The 15793-nt window shown below is 47.2% G+C and overlaps 1 protein-coding gene across 1 annotated transcript; it reads right to left on the bottom strand.

The window, feature by feature from the left end:
• Positions 1–666: 666 nt before the first annotated feature.
• LOC107320762 (cytochrome P450 3A12-like) lies at positions 667–13740 on the bottom strand. Its single transcript, XM_015876964.1, has 13 exons — positions 13530–13740; positions 12900–12993; positions 11856–11908; positions 10476–10575; positions 9954–10067; positions 9690–9778; positions 9013–9161; positions 8433–8560; positions 8028–8115; positions 6927–7087; positions 6584–6810; positions 5007–5169; positions 667–2867 (listed from the first exon to the last, which is right to left on the bottom strand). Exons 1-13 carry the CDS (start codon positions 13598–13600, stop codon positions 2772–2774), a joined length of 1533 nt encoding a protein of 510 aa, XP_015732450.1. The 5' UTR covers positions 13601–13740; the 3' UTR covers positions 667–2771.
• Between the last annotated feature and the right edge of the window lie 2053 nt (positions 13741–15793).

Here is a 15793-nt window from a genome sequence, read left to right as displayed (position 1 = left end):
GTTTGCTATAGGAAGCAGCATTGTGCTATGAGAGGGGGACAAAGATCAAAGGTGTTGGTGCTGAGGGCCCTATAGAGATCATATATGAATTTCAGGGGAGCAGGGGACTTGCTTTGAGCCGTCAGCAGCTGGAGCACATTAGACAAACTCCTGAAGCACTTCTGGTTGAGCACCATCCAAAAGGAAGCCCACTTGATCACTCTTTGACCTTGTTGGGATCCAAATCAAAGTGTGACACAAAAGCAGACATGCATCACATCTCACCACTGCTTTGCCAGCAACAGCATTTGTTATATGCTTACAGGTAAACTGAGGCACAGTGCTGCTGGAAACATCATCCATCTCTGTGAAGACAGAAGGGAGATCAGCTTCATTGCCCAGAGCTTCCTATAATCCCAAGCGTAAAACAGCAAAGAGGAGCTCTCGCTATTCTTAAAGGTGCCCAAATTCAGCAAGATAGAGCTGGGATTTGGCACGTCTCAGTGTCGCTTTGTCTCTTGCCAGAACCTACTGCAGATGCCTGGAGATAAAGGCAGAGTGCCACCCGCTCACGGGCAGGCTCCGGGCAGGTAAATCCGTGCTCCCGTGCTCAGTCAGAGAGGGGAAGCAATGCTGGGTGCCAGCAGACAGAGATGCTTTGAACAGAGATGAGAGAGGCTGCAATCCTTTGACACCTGAAAGTGAACTGTTTATTACTAAAATGTTAAGCGGCTTTGCAAGAGAGATTATCCCAAAGGATATTTTCCGCAGTGTTGACATTTGTGTGTAAGTGATTAATGCCAATGTGGGCACGGAGCAAGGAGGCAAAACCCTTCGCACGTGGCTCGTGACTTCCATCACCACCACCAGTCGAGCTACAGCCTTTGTCCTGGCCAGGTCATTAATGCCTCCCTGACCTTCAGTGCTGCGAGTTACTTCATCACCTTCATCTCCTTGTTCACCCCTCCAAGCAACCCTTGGGATTTCCCATGCCCCTTTTTGTCACCCGCTGTGGCGATGGAGTTGCTTGGCTGCTGTTTGTTCCCAGGTTTCTGACCGCCTCTGTGTTTTGTTGTTCCCCCTGGAGATGCGCTGTCATGGCCGCAGTCAAACACAGTGCCACGGCTTTGAAAGGGGGGACGGTAACAGCTGAAAGTGAAGATGAACTCTTGCCTTTGTGCAAAGTCTAGAAGGGCGATGTGCTGCTGCGGCTCACAAAGGCAGAGGGGGAAGCTGGATTTTTCTCACCCTCCCTCTCAGCTCACTGTTGACTCTCAAGGGAAACAGCTTTGCTCTTCCCTACCCTTTCAGGCAAGGATGACTTTCACTGGGGAATTTAATCCACTGCAGAAAGGCTTTTATGCGTCTCTGGGGGTTTTCGACTAAACGCCTCAAAAATATAAAAAGAAAATATAAAATATAGAAAGAAATAAAAAGAAGGGTATATAATAATATATACACAATCTAACCATAATAACAATATATCAGAACAGAAAAGCAATAGAAAAAGGAAAGCAACTGCTCTCTAGCGACTGAAGTTCTTAAGTCCATTTTTGCACTGGAGACCACTTCACACCACCAATGGCTCTGCTCTGTCACTTATTTCAAGCATTGGAATGCCCTGGGGAGCGGTAGAGTCACTGTCCATGGAGTTGTTAAAGAATCATGTGGTTGTGACACTGAGGGACATGTCCTCGTGTTGTGGTGGGGGGCGGGTTGATTTTAGTGGTCTTCTCCAGCCTTAAGGGTTCTGTGATTTTGGACTGAGCATCTTAAATGGAACATCTCTAGGAGATGGAACAGCACAAAGCATTACGTCCTCTAGAATGTGAAACAAGGACAAAGGATGGGGAAGACTTCCCTGTCCTCAACAGCCAAAGGCAACATCTTCCTGCTAGACCAGGGCCATCCAGGACATCTGAAGGCTCTCAGTGCTGCACCCTGTGCCATTATTAATTCAGTTATTCTGTCCTATGGTGGCCTAATGCACATCAAAGACTAAAAGGTGTCACGGTGGCAGTGCAGTAGATGTTGCCTGTACTGACAGTCACTACTGCAGGAGACAGCTGTGTGCCTGGGGTGAAACAAGCAAACAAGCAGCAAAACACGCAGGGCACTTCTCTCTCACTCCACAGAGCTCCAGTCATTAGGGGCAACTGCTTGTCTCTGGGCTCCTCCAGTTAACTCGTCTGCAATCATAATCGTGCATGAAATTCTAACAAAATCTAAATAAATCAGTATCAGAAAATTTGAGGCAGGCATTCATCCCTGTGAGGACATGACCACTTGAACACTTGTCAGGGTCAGAGCAAACAGCTGAGGAAATAGCCCTGGACAAATCTACATCCCCAGGGGAATAAAACCAGAAGACACACAGAGCTGCCCAGCAGGCAGTAGGAACAGGAGCAATGGTAGCATTACTTAACTATGTGCAATTTGCTCTCTCTATCTTGATTTAAATTACACTGCCAGAAGAGACTGACAGCGTCTGGAATCAAATTGCTGAGAAAAGCGCCTCTTCAGAGGGAGAGAGAGAAAAAAACCACCCAAATAACCTGAGCACAAACGGTCCTGCAAAATGCCTATTATGATCTGGGACAGCAGGATCTGGGGCCAAGGAATTTTAATTAGGATAATGCTCTTTTAATTATGCCAGGCCAAACCCCTAATGCCCCATTGCAAAATGGGGATTTGCATCACTGACATTTCAAGAGTGCGCACTTCAATCTGGGTCTCTTTTCCAGAGTTGGGCAGGGAAAACACCATTGAACAAAAGTCTCTGAGCGGCTCCTTCAGTTCTGTGGATCGCAGTGGGCTCTGGGGACCATCTTCAGGACGATAGGCTTCTTTGGCTGCATGAAACCTTTTGTGTCCATAACCAGGGGGATCTTGAGGAAAAAAAAGAAACAAACAAACAGCACACAGAAGTGCCATTTAAGATAGACAAAAGGACTTTCATGTCATGGAAAACACCCCTCCAGCCCACACACATCTTGGCCACCCCTTGTCTACAGCGCGCTGCCTGGATTTGCAGCTGTGTTTATTGCAGGGCTATCATTGCTGTGCACACAGAACAGCTGTGAGCTGGGGGTTAGCAGCCCTCAGCTCTTGAACCATGTGCATAGTGAATGTTAGAGTCCACCTGGGGCAGTAAGAGGAGCTCAGCACACTGCTGAAACGAGGCAAAAGAAGCCAAAATCCATTCAGGGAGAAGAAACCAAAGAGGGACATTGCTGCCATTTTGTTTAATGCCAAAATGTGTCAGCACGAAGGGCAGTGAGGCTGTAATGGGAGCTGAAGGAGCAATAAGCTCTCTGGGAAGGAAGAAATGAAGAGAGATGCTTTGGGACAAGTCTAAAGAAACAAATATCCCTACACAGAAAAGTGTTGGGCTCTGCTGGTGTGGAAATTAAAATTTTTAATTCAATTAAAAATCAATTAAAAACACTGAAAACTGGTGATGGAGGGAGGCAACTTGCAGGACAGGCTGCTCATACCTCAGCTCTTCCCATCAGGACAAAGACAGCATTCCTCCAACCCAACACTGCACTAAAAGCCCCACATCCTAATGAGCCTCAGGAAATCTCAACAACATGGCTCTGAGCCCAATGTGCCATCAGTGGGGGTGTGAGGAGGCAGAGGCATCCATACATATATTCCAAAAGGATGTTCCTTTCCCCTCTGATCCAACATACATGACATCTTCCGAAGATGAGCCTGAAAGTGCCCCATAAACCTATGGCTACCAATAATACAATACATATTTAACTTGTCTCCCTTTAATTAAAGGCAGTTATAAAAATAATCAATTTTATGGATTGCAGAGGACTAGAAAAATGTCATTAGACTTGGGGGAGGGTGGATAGGTCACTGCATTGTTAATGGACTATTACAGTCTTTCACCTCCAGGTTAGCAGTTGAGTAGCAATCTGAATCTGCAGAGATTCCAACTGAGCGCTTGTGCCAAGTAATAATTCTATGAGTATTTTTGTTTCATACAGCAAATGTCCTTTGAATACACTTTGTGCCCTCTCTGCTCCAATCTCCAAGCTCGCTTTGTGAGCAAAACACATTATAATGGCACGGCCTTTGGTGGTAGGAGGACGGCAAGGCAGGTGGGGGCCGTGGCCCCCAGTGTCCACAGCTGGGAGCAACAGCAGACTGTGACCTGTCTGCATCACGAGGAGGTGCCATGTGTTCAGGACATGCTGACTGATGGATAATTCCTAGCAGCCATCACACTGCTTTTGTGTTGAGCAGCTCTGTTCTGCATAGCCTGTCCTACCAGCACAGCGTTGAGAGCCCATGCAAATCCAAAAATGGGTAGGGGAGAGGAAGCCTGCTCCTGCTTCACCTCTGCCTCCTTTAGCCTGCATAGCCTGCAAGGAGGAAAGGGCCACCACTTCAAATTTAGCTCATATCATGTTTGCTCAAAAATTGTTCCGCTTTAGAGGCTGCCTGGTGACCCGTAAGAGATGTGTTCTGCTGTCTCGGGGGTCTCATTGTAGTTGGCCATATTTGTGTTACAAAACACAGCCCTGGAGCGGGCTGGGGAGGAGATCTGCTCTGTCTAAGCTGGGTCAGGGCAGACCAACAGGGCACTGCAGGCAGAAAGCACCCCACTGCTAAATTGCACCCGAAGCGAAGCACAGCACTTCAGGGACTTCAGCCTGATACATCCCACCAACATTTAATCCGCCTCTCTAGAGGCTGAAAGAAAATAAATGTATCAGTAAGTTGTGCTGAAGCGTTTAAAACAGCTGAGAGCATTTAAATGCAGATATTCCCACACGCCTCTCTAATCCTCGGTGAAATCTTCCTCCCTGGTCTCTGTGTGAAACAGCAAAATCCAAACCAGCAGACAAGCTTCAGTGGTCCTGAAGCTATAGCACCTCGGGGATGAGAGGGATTTAATGTGTAAGTGAGTCAGATCCCTACTTGTCCTGAGACTCAGACAAAAGAGAGCACGCGGGATCATCCCAGTGGGAACAGAGTACAGATAATGACACACCATCCCATATTCTCACCGGAGTGTCTTTGCAGGGTTTGAATGAGAACTTCTGCAAAAGGACAATCATAGCCACTTTAATGATGAGGAGAGCGAATCTCATTCCAATGCAGTTTCTGGGGCCGGCCCCAAACGGCAGGAAGGTGTAGGGGTCAATGTTCTCTCCGTTTTCTTTACTAAACCTGATTACAGAAAGCATATATAAGATCATAAAGAAATGCTTTTCTGGGATATGTCAACTTTTAGATTTGAAGCAATGAGGGGTCTGGGGAGGCAAAAGCTTTTTGTAATTCCATGCATATTAGAACACAGCCAAGACCCTTTTTCCTGTCCCAACAGACACCTCACGCCCCTGTTTTTATGCAGCTGCTTGGAGGTGGCCGTGCATCTCCAGGTGCATCAGGTGAATAGGGAAGACCAGAAATATGCTAACGATTTCATAACTACTCTTTTCTCAGAGCTCCCTCTAAGCTGAACCCAGATTTCAAACCCTGAAACACACAGGTCTACAGCTTCATGTCTTCCCTTTAGATCAAAGGACGAAGAGAACACAAAGACATCATCCCCCTGCGTGACTAAAGGGAGGGTTGCTTTTGAGACACGTCAGCCATTCCTCTCCTCATCATGAAAAACAGGGAAGAACAATCAGCTTCACAGAGGAATTCGCCACCAAGCATTTTCAGTAATACTTCTTAGTGATCAGTTGGTTTTCATGTCAGAAAGCTTTTCACTCCCAGTGCTCGAGGTCTGGTCACATTAAGTTAGTAGTGAAGTACCTCACTACAGAGACACCAACACAACCCTCTGATGAACTCCCAGTGAGGTAAGAGATTTCTGAGGAGCTCCTGTCCATCTGCCCTTTCCATTTGTCACCGGGTTTAAGTATCAAACTGCTGGAGTAACTGAGGTGCAATGTGCCCATTGCCAGAGTTCTCCCACTGGAATGGCTCCTCCTGCAGCCAGCACAGTATTCCTGGGTCCTGGTGGTTCATGGTGATCCCAGCAGGACACATCCCTGCCCTTAAGCTTTTCATGATGCCTCTGCCATGCTATGTCTCAAAGGTGAACAAATCTGCATACTGGAGTTAGCACCAAGGGCACAGACTTCTGGGACAGCCCTCAATGTCTTCTCAGCCAGATGAATATGAGCAAGACCAGGATGTCCGAAGTCCGCCTTGGGCTGTTGCCAGGCTTTTTAGGGACTAACAGAGCCTCCTAAACAAAGATTGTTTCATAACTGGAGTTGAAAAATTAGGTTTTATCTCCTACCCATCTTTGCCCTTCCGCCGCTGATTTGCATGGCGTTGTGCCAGTCACCCAATGGCTCTCGTTTTAATATCTGGCCATAAACCCCTCAACATTACAGCTGCTGGGAGCTGCTCTCACTGTTGCTTCCTTCAATGCAGTTAATTAAATTCCATGCACAGTTTATGGATGTAGATCATAAAACTCCCCTCACGGTAATGCTGGGACTAGATGTCAGACAATGATAAATGCCTAATTTAAATGTTATAATCACGTATTCCCCGCTTTCTCTGCCATGTCCCCTGCCAGGAATCATGTTAAATGTGCAGCTGTCCCCCACCTGGTCCTCACCTCTCAGGCCTGAATTCCTCTGGCTTGGGCCAGTATGTCGGGTCACGATGCAGCACATAGGCTGGGATCATCACCACCATGCCCTTTGGGATGGTCACCCCATTGAACTCCACCGTCTTCTTGCAGACCCGCTCAATCCGCCCCCCAGGGGGGTACAGCCGCAGGGATTCACTCACCACCATATCCAGATACTCCATCTGCATGACTGCATTGTATGTAGGAGCAGCCTGGGGATGGCAGGGGAGAGGAAAGCTTCAAAATGGCTGCAAATGTGGGGCTCCAGCCCTGCAGGGTTTCCAAGGTGCAGGAGGAACGTCCCCAGCATCTCACCACCATCCTTTACCTTGTTAGGCAAGTTTGCATCGATCTCATCCTGTAGTCGCTTCTGCACATCAGGGTGAATGGCCAAATGATAGGAGATGTAGCTGAGTGTGGAGCTGGTGGTTTCATAACCAGCAAAGACAAAGATAAGAGCCTGGGCCAGAATCTCCTCATCACTTAATGCTGAGAAGAGGCACAAAGACATGTAAGAAGCTGAAATCTATGGCACAAGAGTGATCAACCCTCAGGAATCCAAGATCCCACTTGTCATCCAGGTAATGCTGTTGGTGACTACCTAACACCTGATAGAGAAGCTGTCCAGCTGACACAGACAGGCAACACAGACAGTGGTCTGGCACTGGTGTGAAGCCAGAAAACCACTGTCAAGGTTGGCAGTGTTATTTTGCTGTCTTTGAGAGCAGAATTAAACTGGTGAAGCTCAGCATAGCCTGATCCTCATTCAGAAAATCTGTTATCTCCTCAAAGTGGGCTTCCTGGGCAAAAAATAAAATACGGGTATGCGCCAGGAAAAATTAGAGGTGAGGAGATGCCAAGCAACTCCTCTGGGCTCTGAATTCAGCCAGATACTGCTGAGGGATCAGTAGCCCTGTGGCAGTGGTAATAAAGATGGTACAGAATTCCACACTGGTACTGCAGCCAGGATGCAGGCTGCAGTGTGGGGCAACATCCAAATATCCTGTCCTTGCAGATCACAAGTTAACAAGCTTCTTGCCTCAATAGATGTTGATGAACTGAGCTTTGCCTGGGCTGCTCCATCATTTTTTGAATCCAGTAGTTTACCTAGGATGAGCAACAGAGGTGAGCTTGTAGATGAGCAAGGTGCATGCAGCATATGGGCTTTGTGTGCTTTACAAAGCACAGCCAATATCACTGGCCATCAAAGAGGACTTTGCTCTTTGTTGGATAAACAGCCCTCAGGATTTATCCTGGGAAATGAGATACAATAAAATACAACTCATATGCGATAAGCATTATCATCACCCCACTGCTGAGCCCTTGAAATCCCCCTAGAACAAAAGACTACAGTCTTCTCCCACATCCTCTCTTTAACTAGAAGAACAAGCTGCTCTCTGCAGAGAGGAGGGCAGATCTCAAGACATACATTTATATGAGTCCTTCTCCCCAGCAGACTTGGAGCTATCCTGAGAACTCTGTGAGTCAATCATCAGCTGCAGGAAGTCTACTCGGTCCTGGGGAGGAACAGAGGCAGTCAGAGAAGATGGGGGTGGGAGGAAACAAATCTTGTCAAACACAAGCTCTATGCCGAGGGGCCCGCTCCATTCAGCCCCACAACTTCAGAGCACTTTGAGGTTCAGACCAGATGACTGTGTTGACTTTCAACATGTGGAAACCCAGGTAGGAAAAGCTTCTGGCCCTCCCCACATTTAATGAGCTGGAAGCTATTACAGAGAGAAGGAAATAGATCCACCACAGCTTCTGAAGACACGACCAGGTTCCACCTGTGCTCAGAGCAGCACAATGAAAAGACCACCTGGGTTGGACTTACCACATGGTATCCTTCTTCCCGTTCCTTCTTCATTTTCATGAAGACGGCATCAAAGAAATCGATGACTTTGGAAGGTAACAGAGACATATTCATCTTTTCTAGCACTGGGATCATGAAGGGGAACAACACTAAAAAGAGAGAAAAGAACAAGAAAAGAAACACACACAGCTTTAAGAGCTAGGCTCCCCAAACTCAAAACTAGCATAGAAAGAAGTGGGACAAATCTACGCCTTTCCCCAACAAACTGCTTTTCATTGCCTTCAGCTCTTTCAGTCTTCTGATTTCACACCACGATCTGCCCTCAGTTATGCACTGAGCAGAACTCTCTGTGGTATGAAGCAGAAGCTCTCCATGGCAAACAGGATCTCAGCATGTAAGAGTCTGCAGCAAAGATCCACGTGAGCTGCACAAAACTTGACTGAGGGGGGATATTTCTACAGACCTGCTGGGGTGAATCAGGTTCTGCAAAGTGCACCCCCCAGACAGCAAAGTGGACACTGAGATAAGAGAGCTAAAAGGAAATGCAGGCGGTCACCAGATGTGAGCAATTTGTGGTTTTATAAGATGAGAAGTGTCATACCTATGAATATGAGCAATGGGTTTAGGAAACTGAATTTGAGAAACTTCCTAATGTTGGTGACAAAGGGGTCGCTGGGTTTGCTCATAGAGTCAATGTCCACACTGAAAGAAGTGCTGGCCACCACATCCATGCTGTAGGCTCCAAAAATGCTGAGTAGAAAAGAGAGAAGAAAAAGAGAGTGAATGGGATGAGTCCAACCAGAGTAGTGAACTACAGCCAGTCTAGGAGAAATCCCTGAGAAAGGGAAACTCTTTTAACCAAGGACTCATTGCAGACTCCTAACACAGCAGCTCCTGCCCTGATCTGACTGTAGCCAACACTATATTTTCCCAAGTTTCCACATTTGCTTTCATCTTCCCATTTTTCATGGTGTAAAAAACCTCGGCTACAGTTGGAAAGCACCGAACTGTGGTGCAGGTTCATAAGGATAACGTTCTGATTCTCATTGGTAAAAAGAGATTGTCCATCTCATCTGTGGACTTGCTGGGCTTCTGGAGTGGGACGAACTCCTTCCATAAGCTCCCCAGTAACAAGAGCTGGGGAACAGCACAGTTACCCAGACTGGGAAGTACAGAGCACACACAGCCCACCACGAGGACATGGTTGCAGCATGGACATGGGCTCTGTCACCACATTGAGTACAGACACTGTTGTGTCCACCCCACACAGTTACTCACTTCTTTACATCCAGGAACTCTTCATTAGCCACTTTCTTCTCCAGGTTTTTCACTAGTTTTTCACCATAGCTCTCAATGATAGGGAACATCTGAAATGCAAAACAAAGCAGAAGAAATTGACTCTTTCACACCCTCCAAGCAAGGCTGGTCAACTCTGCATGGCCACCAGTCACTTGCCAGGCCACACTGACCACATCTATGGCTTGTGGAGGAGAGAAAGGCATGAGCAAGGCATTATTTCCAACCTCAGTCAGTGCTTTTTACCTCTTTCAGCTTCCCACTGGTGAAGGTTGGGGACAACACAGTGCGAATTCTTTTCCACTGGTCATCCATAGCCATGCTAAGAGCTGATTCCAGTCTTCCACTCAGACCAAAGACCTGCACAGGGAAAAATTTATAGCAAAACAGACATGATTATTCAGGGCAACAGATGAAGGTTTCTGGATTCCTTTAAAAATAACAGTGGAAAACAACCAACAACAACCATGGAGTATTGGCTTGGCCCCTGAATTCATAGCAGCTTTACCTCTACCAGCAAACAGAAATAGAAACAAAAGTGTAAGATGAGGAGAGGACATCAATTCTAGTGCAAACCCAGGCTGATGTCCCAGCCAGACTGGCCTCTCCACTGCTCCAGCAGTGTTTCATTGGCAATACTGTCAATAAACCAGGGCATGACAGAGAGCAGCTGCTTGCTGAAGGGCCCAGAGAGACTCAGAAACCGAAGAAACTTTTCCTTCCTTGGTTCATGCTCTCTGCATTAGAGAGAGAAGCACAGATACTCACCCTGCGATTGGTAAAAGTGCTATAACACTCCTTTACCAAGATGGTTTTGATGAGGACGGGGTCCAGAATAGCCATCACAGGCTGCCTGCCATCATAAATCCTAAGCCAAGAGAAAGTCATAGTCAGTGCATTGCTCACGGTCATGCAGAGCAGAAGCAGTCTGCTGCTCCGTGCAGGGACCACTGCAGCCCGCAGGGTCCACACAGCTGCATCGCCTCTGACAAAGCAGCCAAAGGGATGAGTAACTGTTTTATTATGCAGGAAAACAGGAGGCAAGGGAAAAAAAAAAAAAAAGACAGTGCCAAACACAGGCAGCACGAGCATTTCTAACCATCGACTGTGCTGTTACAGAAGGATTTTCATAGCAGTGTGTGTTCACTTAAAAGGCAGCTTTAGCAACTGGTGGCTAGAGTCAATAAGCCCCCCTCCCCCCTGAAATGGCCTACCTGTAGGGGAAAGAAATCTCCCTGCGTGGCCTATGAGGAAATGAGAGGGGGAAAAACTCATCTGTTCCTTCTATTTTCCAATCAAAAACTTGAAAGCTGAATGGCAGGAGCCTTGAGCTGCAGCTGAGGGAAGCTGCCGCCTTCAAGAGGCTTGAGAACATTTCATCTTTCCCAAAAATGTGCTAGGTTTTCACAAAGCTCTTATGGGTTTTTTGTGCAGCGCTTTGGCTTGGGTTTGAGAGGTTCCCAAGAGAAGCATGCCTGCATAGAGCCAGGGCAGAATAGGGAGAGAAGGCTGAAAGGGAGCTCACGCCCCAGTGCTGGGGGAAGAGGGAGCAGGATGAAACACACTGCGGCAGCCTGCAGCTCGCTTTCTGCTCCAGACAGGCAGAAGAGTGGCTTCAAAGGCTGGAGGCTCAGTTTGACACCAGCAGCAGAGTTTTCTGGGCAGGCTGCGTGGTTGGGAAGCGATCAGTGCCTTTCCTCACTAATGCATCTGGAGCTGAGAGATAAAGGCATGGCTGCACTGATGTGATGGGTGCTGGAGGATGGGGAGAACCCTAGCCCTGAGGTCACCAACTGTACTAAAGTGAGTTCTGAATGATACCAAAGTAGGGGAAAAAAAAGAAATATATATATATATATATATATGTGTATATATATATAAATTCAAAGCTTATACAAGTATAAGTCTCCAGAACTGGCTGCAATCATCCCAACCCTCCACTGTACTGAAATCCCAGCAGGAGAGAGCCCTGCAAAGACAGATAGAGACCTTTCCAGGGGTGATCCTGCATTTTCCCCATGCCCCAGCTTGTCTTTGCTGGCATTACAGTGCTGGGACACACTGGCAATGTCCTGTTCTATACTGGGACAGAGGTGCAGCCCAAACAAAAGACTTGCAGGGAATTTTGCTCTGCAGATGGTAACTCACCCCCAGATTTTACCGTATTTTTCAAAGCACATCTGATCAAAATTCAGGAGCCCCTGCAAAAGAGGAGACAAGAAATGAAGTCTGTGAGTAAAAGAGCAATCAAAGCCGATGGCAGAGGCTGGGGAGACACACAGACATCAAGGGACATTGGCACTGAGGGGAATAAAGAGGAGAGAAAGAGAACTACCCTTCCAACTTCTACCATCCAACCAGAGCTGAAAATGTAATGTAGAGATGGTACGACTGCAACTCAACAGGTGGAACTGCTGCTGCCTCATCCTCCACTGCAGCTCCTGAACCGGAGCGATGGCTTTTCTGTTTTTCTCTGTTTCCATTAAGATTTTAACTGATATTACATGTAAGGATGAAACTTACGGAACACATAATGCCATGCATCACCTAGATAAATTAAACATCACGTGCCATGCTGTATGCCCAGCAAACAAAAGGTGAAATACCTCTTTCTCAGAAGCTGAAGCTAATACATTTTGTCCTGCATTTGCAGGCAGTTATCTGGAGCTGGCCAACACCTCCTTCATTTGGTAAGGTTTGCTAACTGGGAAATGCTACCATGTTATACAGAAATCTGTTCACTGGAGTTTTCAGATGGTGGAACAGAGCGACAGGGCAGGGATTGCTAAGGACTAACCCAAAGCACAAAGCAGCACACAATGCTCAGGAAGTAGCAGCCCTGGGTATCTGGAGGACACTTATTTTGTTCCCAACAGCCCTTCAGCTGCTGGGTTGTGGGTAGAAATCTAGGAGGAAGCTGATCGTTTCGATTGTGAAGGGAGAGAAAAACAGAACATACCCCATTGAGATCAGCCAGAACCTAAAGGTACTTTTTATTTCTCTGAATGGTCTTGCAGGGCTTCCTATCTGAAAACATTAGACTGGGTGATCTCAGTGGTCTTTTCCAACCTTAATGATTGTGCCATTGCAAGCATCAAGGAATCAAGGACAGAATAAATAGATGTCTGAAATACAGGAAAACCAGCACCAAGAACCTAAAGCAGACCTGGAGCAGCTGCTGCCCATACTCACCTGTCTGTACCCCAGAAATGTCCCCCAAAACGGCACGGGCTGTGGGCCAGGAATGCCCAGCTTCTTGAAGGTCTGGTAGGGCCATATCCCATAGCTGCGGAGCAAAGCCAGGGCATGAGATGCATTTACGCAACGAGAAGTTTCTTCACCCTGAATGTAGCTTATACAGCTGCTTCCTGCCACACAGCAAAGCGATGGCCATGCAGCAGCAGAACCTGCTGAAGGTTCTCTCCTCTTGCAAGAGCCCCAGGACTGCCTGGGGTGCACATGAGTAGTTTACTACAGCTCCTGCTGACTGACATAAGCAACCAGGCAGTTTGCTGCAGCAAAAACACAGCTGCTCCTGCCTCTGGATCTGTGCAGTAAAGCAAACAAAACAAAACACTCCAAACCCCAGAAATGTCTCCTTACACCCTCCCCAAACCTCATCCCTTCCCACTGATTCCAGGACAGTGCAGGAGCTCTGAAAGCAGCCAACGCTCCCAGCTGGCTGCCCCAGGCCGTGATTCCCTTACTCTCCTCCCACTTCCTCTTAGGAGCCTTACAAACAACACATGAAAACCCCAAAATGGTTTTTAGCACTTGTGAACACACTTTGCACCAGGATCCTGCCCACCAGCTGCTACTTACAGCACCAGGAGACCCAGGAAAGCAGCGAGGAGCAGCCAAGTGACCGGGGAAAGGTCTGGAAAGAACCTCATTGCACTCACAGCCTAACAGCACTGCTCCCACTCACTATATGAGCTTTGTATCTGACTTGCAGCTGTGACTGTGCTCATGTGATGCAGAAGGAGGAGTCCTGTTTGCTTCCCTTCTCAGACTTTAAACCCTGAACTGGGTTTTTCCTTTCACTGAAGTGTCAACACTGCGCCCAGCCCTGTGGTTTTTAGGCTTAAAACTGCTGAAGATGCAGTTTTCTGCAGGAGAAAAGGTAGTGAAAGGAGAAAATGCCTTGACAGCACCTTCCTCCTGGCTTGGGAGCAGTGAGGCTCCTGCAGGTGGCTCAGCCCTGGTGTGGTTGTGTTGTGCTAATTGCTGTTAAGTAGGGGTGGAACGGGGACAGCCATGAAATGCTGCTGTGCATTTTCCTGCAGCTCATGGGCGGCTCTTCCTGCAGCACATGCTGTGCATGGATTGAGCACGGGCACCATTTGTGTGCTGGAGCTGTTTGCCTCACAGTTCACTCACTGTCACTGGCTCCTTATCAGTGAGTGTTGGATGTGAGCCACTGGAAACACGTCTGGGCAGGATCCCTACCAAGAAACCCAGCAGGAAGGGCTGGAGCAGCCTGGTTGGCTGGGTTAACCCTTACCTGCTTTGTGCAATATGAGCATCTCCTCACCTCATCCCTTGTTCCTGTGGTGTGGATCAATGGCAGCACCTTCACTTGTCTGCCTGGGAAGGTTTTGTGGGATGGAGGATTGAAATGCTGAATCCTTCCTCTCCCAGTCCTCTCCATTGTGGGTGATAAAGTATTTCCTAATTCCCATCAGGTTACGCAAGGTTTTGTCCCAAAGGAGAAGCTCTCCTGTGTGATTCAGTTACTGTCCCACAAGTTAGTTTGAAAGTTTGCCCTGTTTCCATAGTTTCCACAGTTCATTTTCCCTAATGACTGGAATTGCTCTGCTCCTCCCAGCTCCCACCTCCAGGCTCTTCATCCCAAGCAGATCAGCTTGAACATACACAAAAAGAACCCAAGATTTGGTTGTTGTGGTTGTTTAAAGTTTGTCTTTACCAGATGAATCTTGTTCAGCTGGAATGAGACTCTAATTGGGTCAGTCATGTTCCCCTGATATGGTATGAGTGATAGCACTGGAAAACAGAGACAATTTATAGATACCCAAAAATAACCCATCCTGCTGCTTTGCAAGAAAGATGTGTTTTTCTTTGCCCTGCACTGAGGGCGTCTGCATTGAGGCCACTTGTGTGCACAAAATGCTGTATGGTCCCATAGGCAAAGCTCATCTGGGCCTCAAATTTCTCCTACTAAAATGAAAGGAATATTTATCTTTCCAGCCTGACTGGGCTGCAGTGAGGTCACCCGTGTTTGTATGGTGCTTTATGGCTCTTGGCATGAGGCCCCGTGCTGCACTACACGTCCCTTTACCAGAACTGCCCTCTAGCCTTATGTGTGCATTCTGTTCACTGCGCAAAGTGCAAGTGTTGGCGTGGTCAGGTTTGGCACCTCAACCTCCAAAGTTGCACAATGCAGAGCAATGCCTTTCAATGACTCCATGGGCGTGGGCTGCTTCCTCCTCTACCACGCACTGGTAACTGTAGGCTTTTTCCATCTATAGGGACAGATTATCTGAATTTGCAGATGACTTCATCGATGTCAGCGCTGTTGGCAGCTGAGATGCTTGCCTGTGAAAATACTGCAGAATGACTTCATAGCATCAGACTCATGACTTAATCTTACCCTTGCTAGAAAACGAATGGTGGTAAACATGCCAGTTGCCTACCTAGGGTCTCTACCTAATGAGGGTCTCTACCTAATGAGGGTCTTTACCTACAAAGGTGTCCATGGGCCTGGGAAGTCAGACCAAAGCTTCAGTGACCACACTACTCAGAGGGATAAATCCTGCATTACCAAGGAAATGATACAGCAAAGCTGGATTCCCTTTCTTAGGGCACAATGGATGTGCAGAAATAATGCAGAAAAATGTGTTCAGATAAAGTTTGTTTTGATTTTGTGGGAAAAGCGGATTCAGAATGAAAATGATTGTCAAAACAAGAGGAGGAGAAAAATATATATATATACATGTATACATACATATATATATATATGTACATACATACATATATATATAACCAAGAGGCAGGCTTAAAAATGAAAACAAAAGGAGCAAGGAGAAGAATAAATAACCCTAGAGCAAAAACACAGGAGGAAGAAG

Source organism: Coturnix japonica, chromosome 14 (assembly GCF_001577835.2).
Source record: "Coturnix japonica isolate 7356 chromosome 14, Coturnix japonica 2.1, whole genome shotgun sequence".
NCBI classification, from domain to species: Eukaryota; Metazoa; Chordata; class Aves; order Galliformes; family Phasianidae; genus Coturnix; species Coturnix japonica.
Note: the sequence above shows the minus strand (reverse complement) of the source record. Positions and strands in the feature narration are given on the sequence as shown.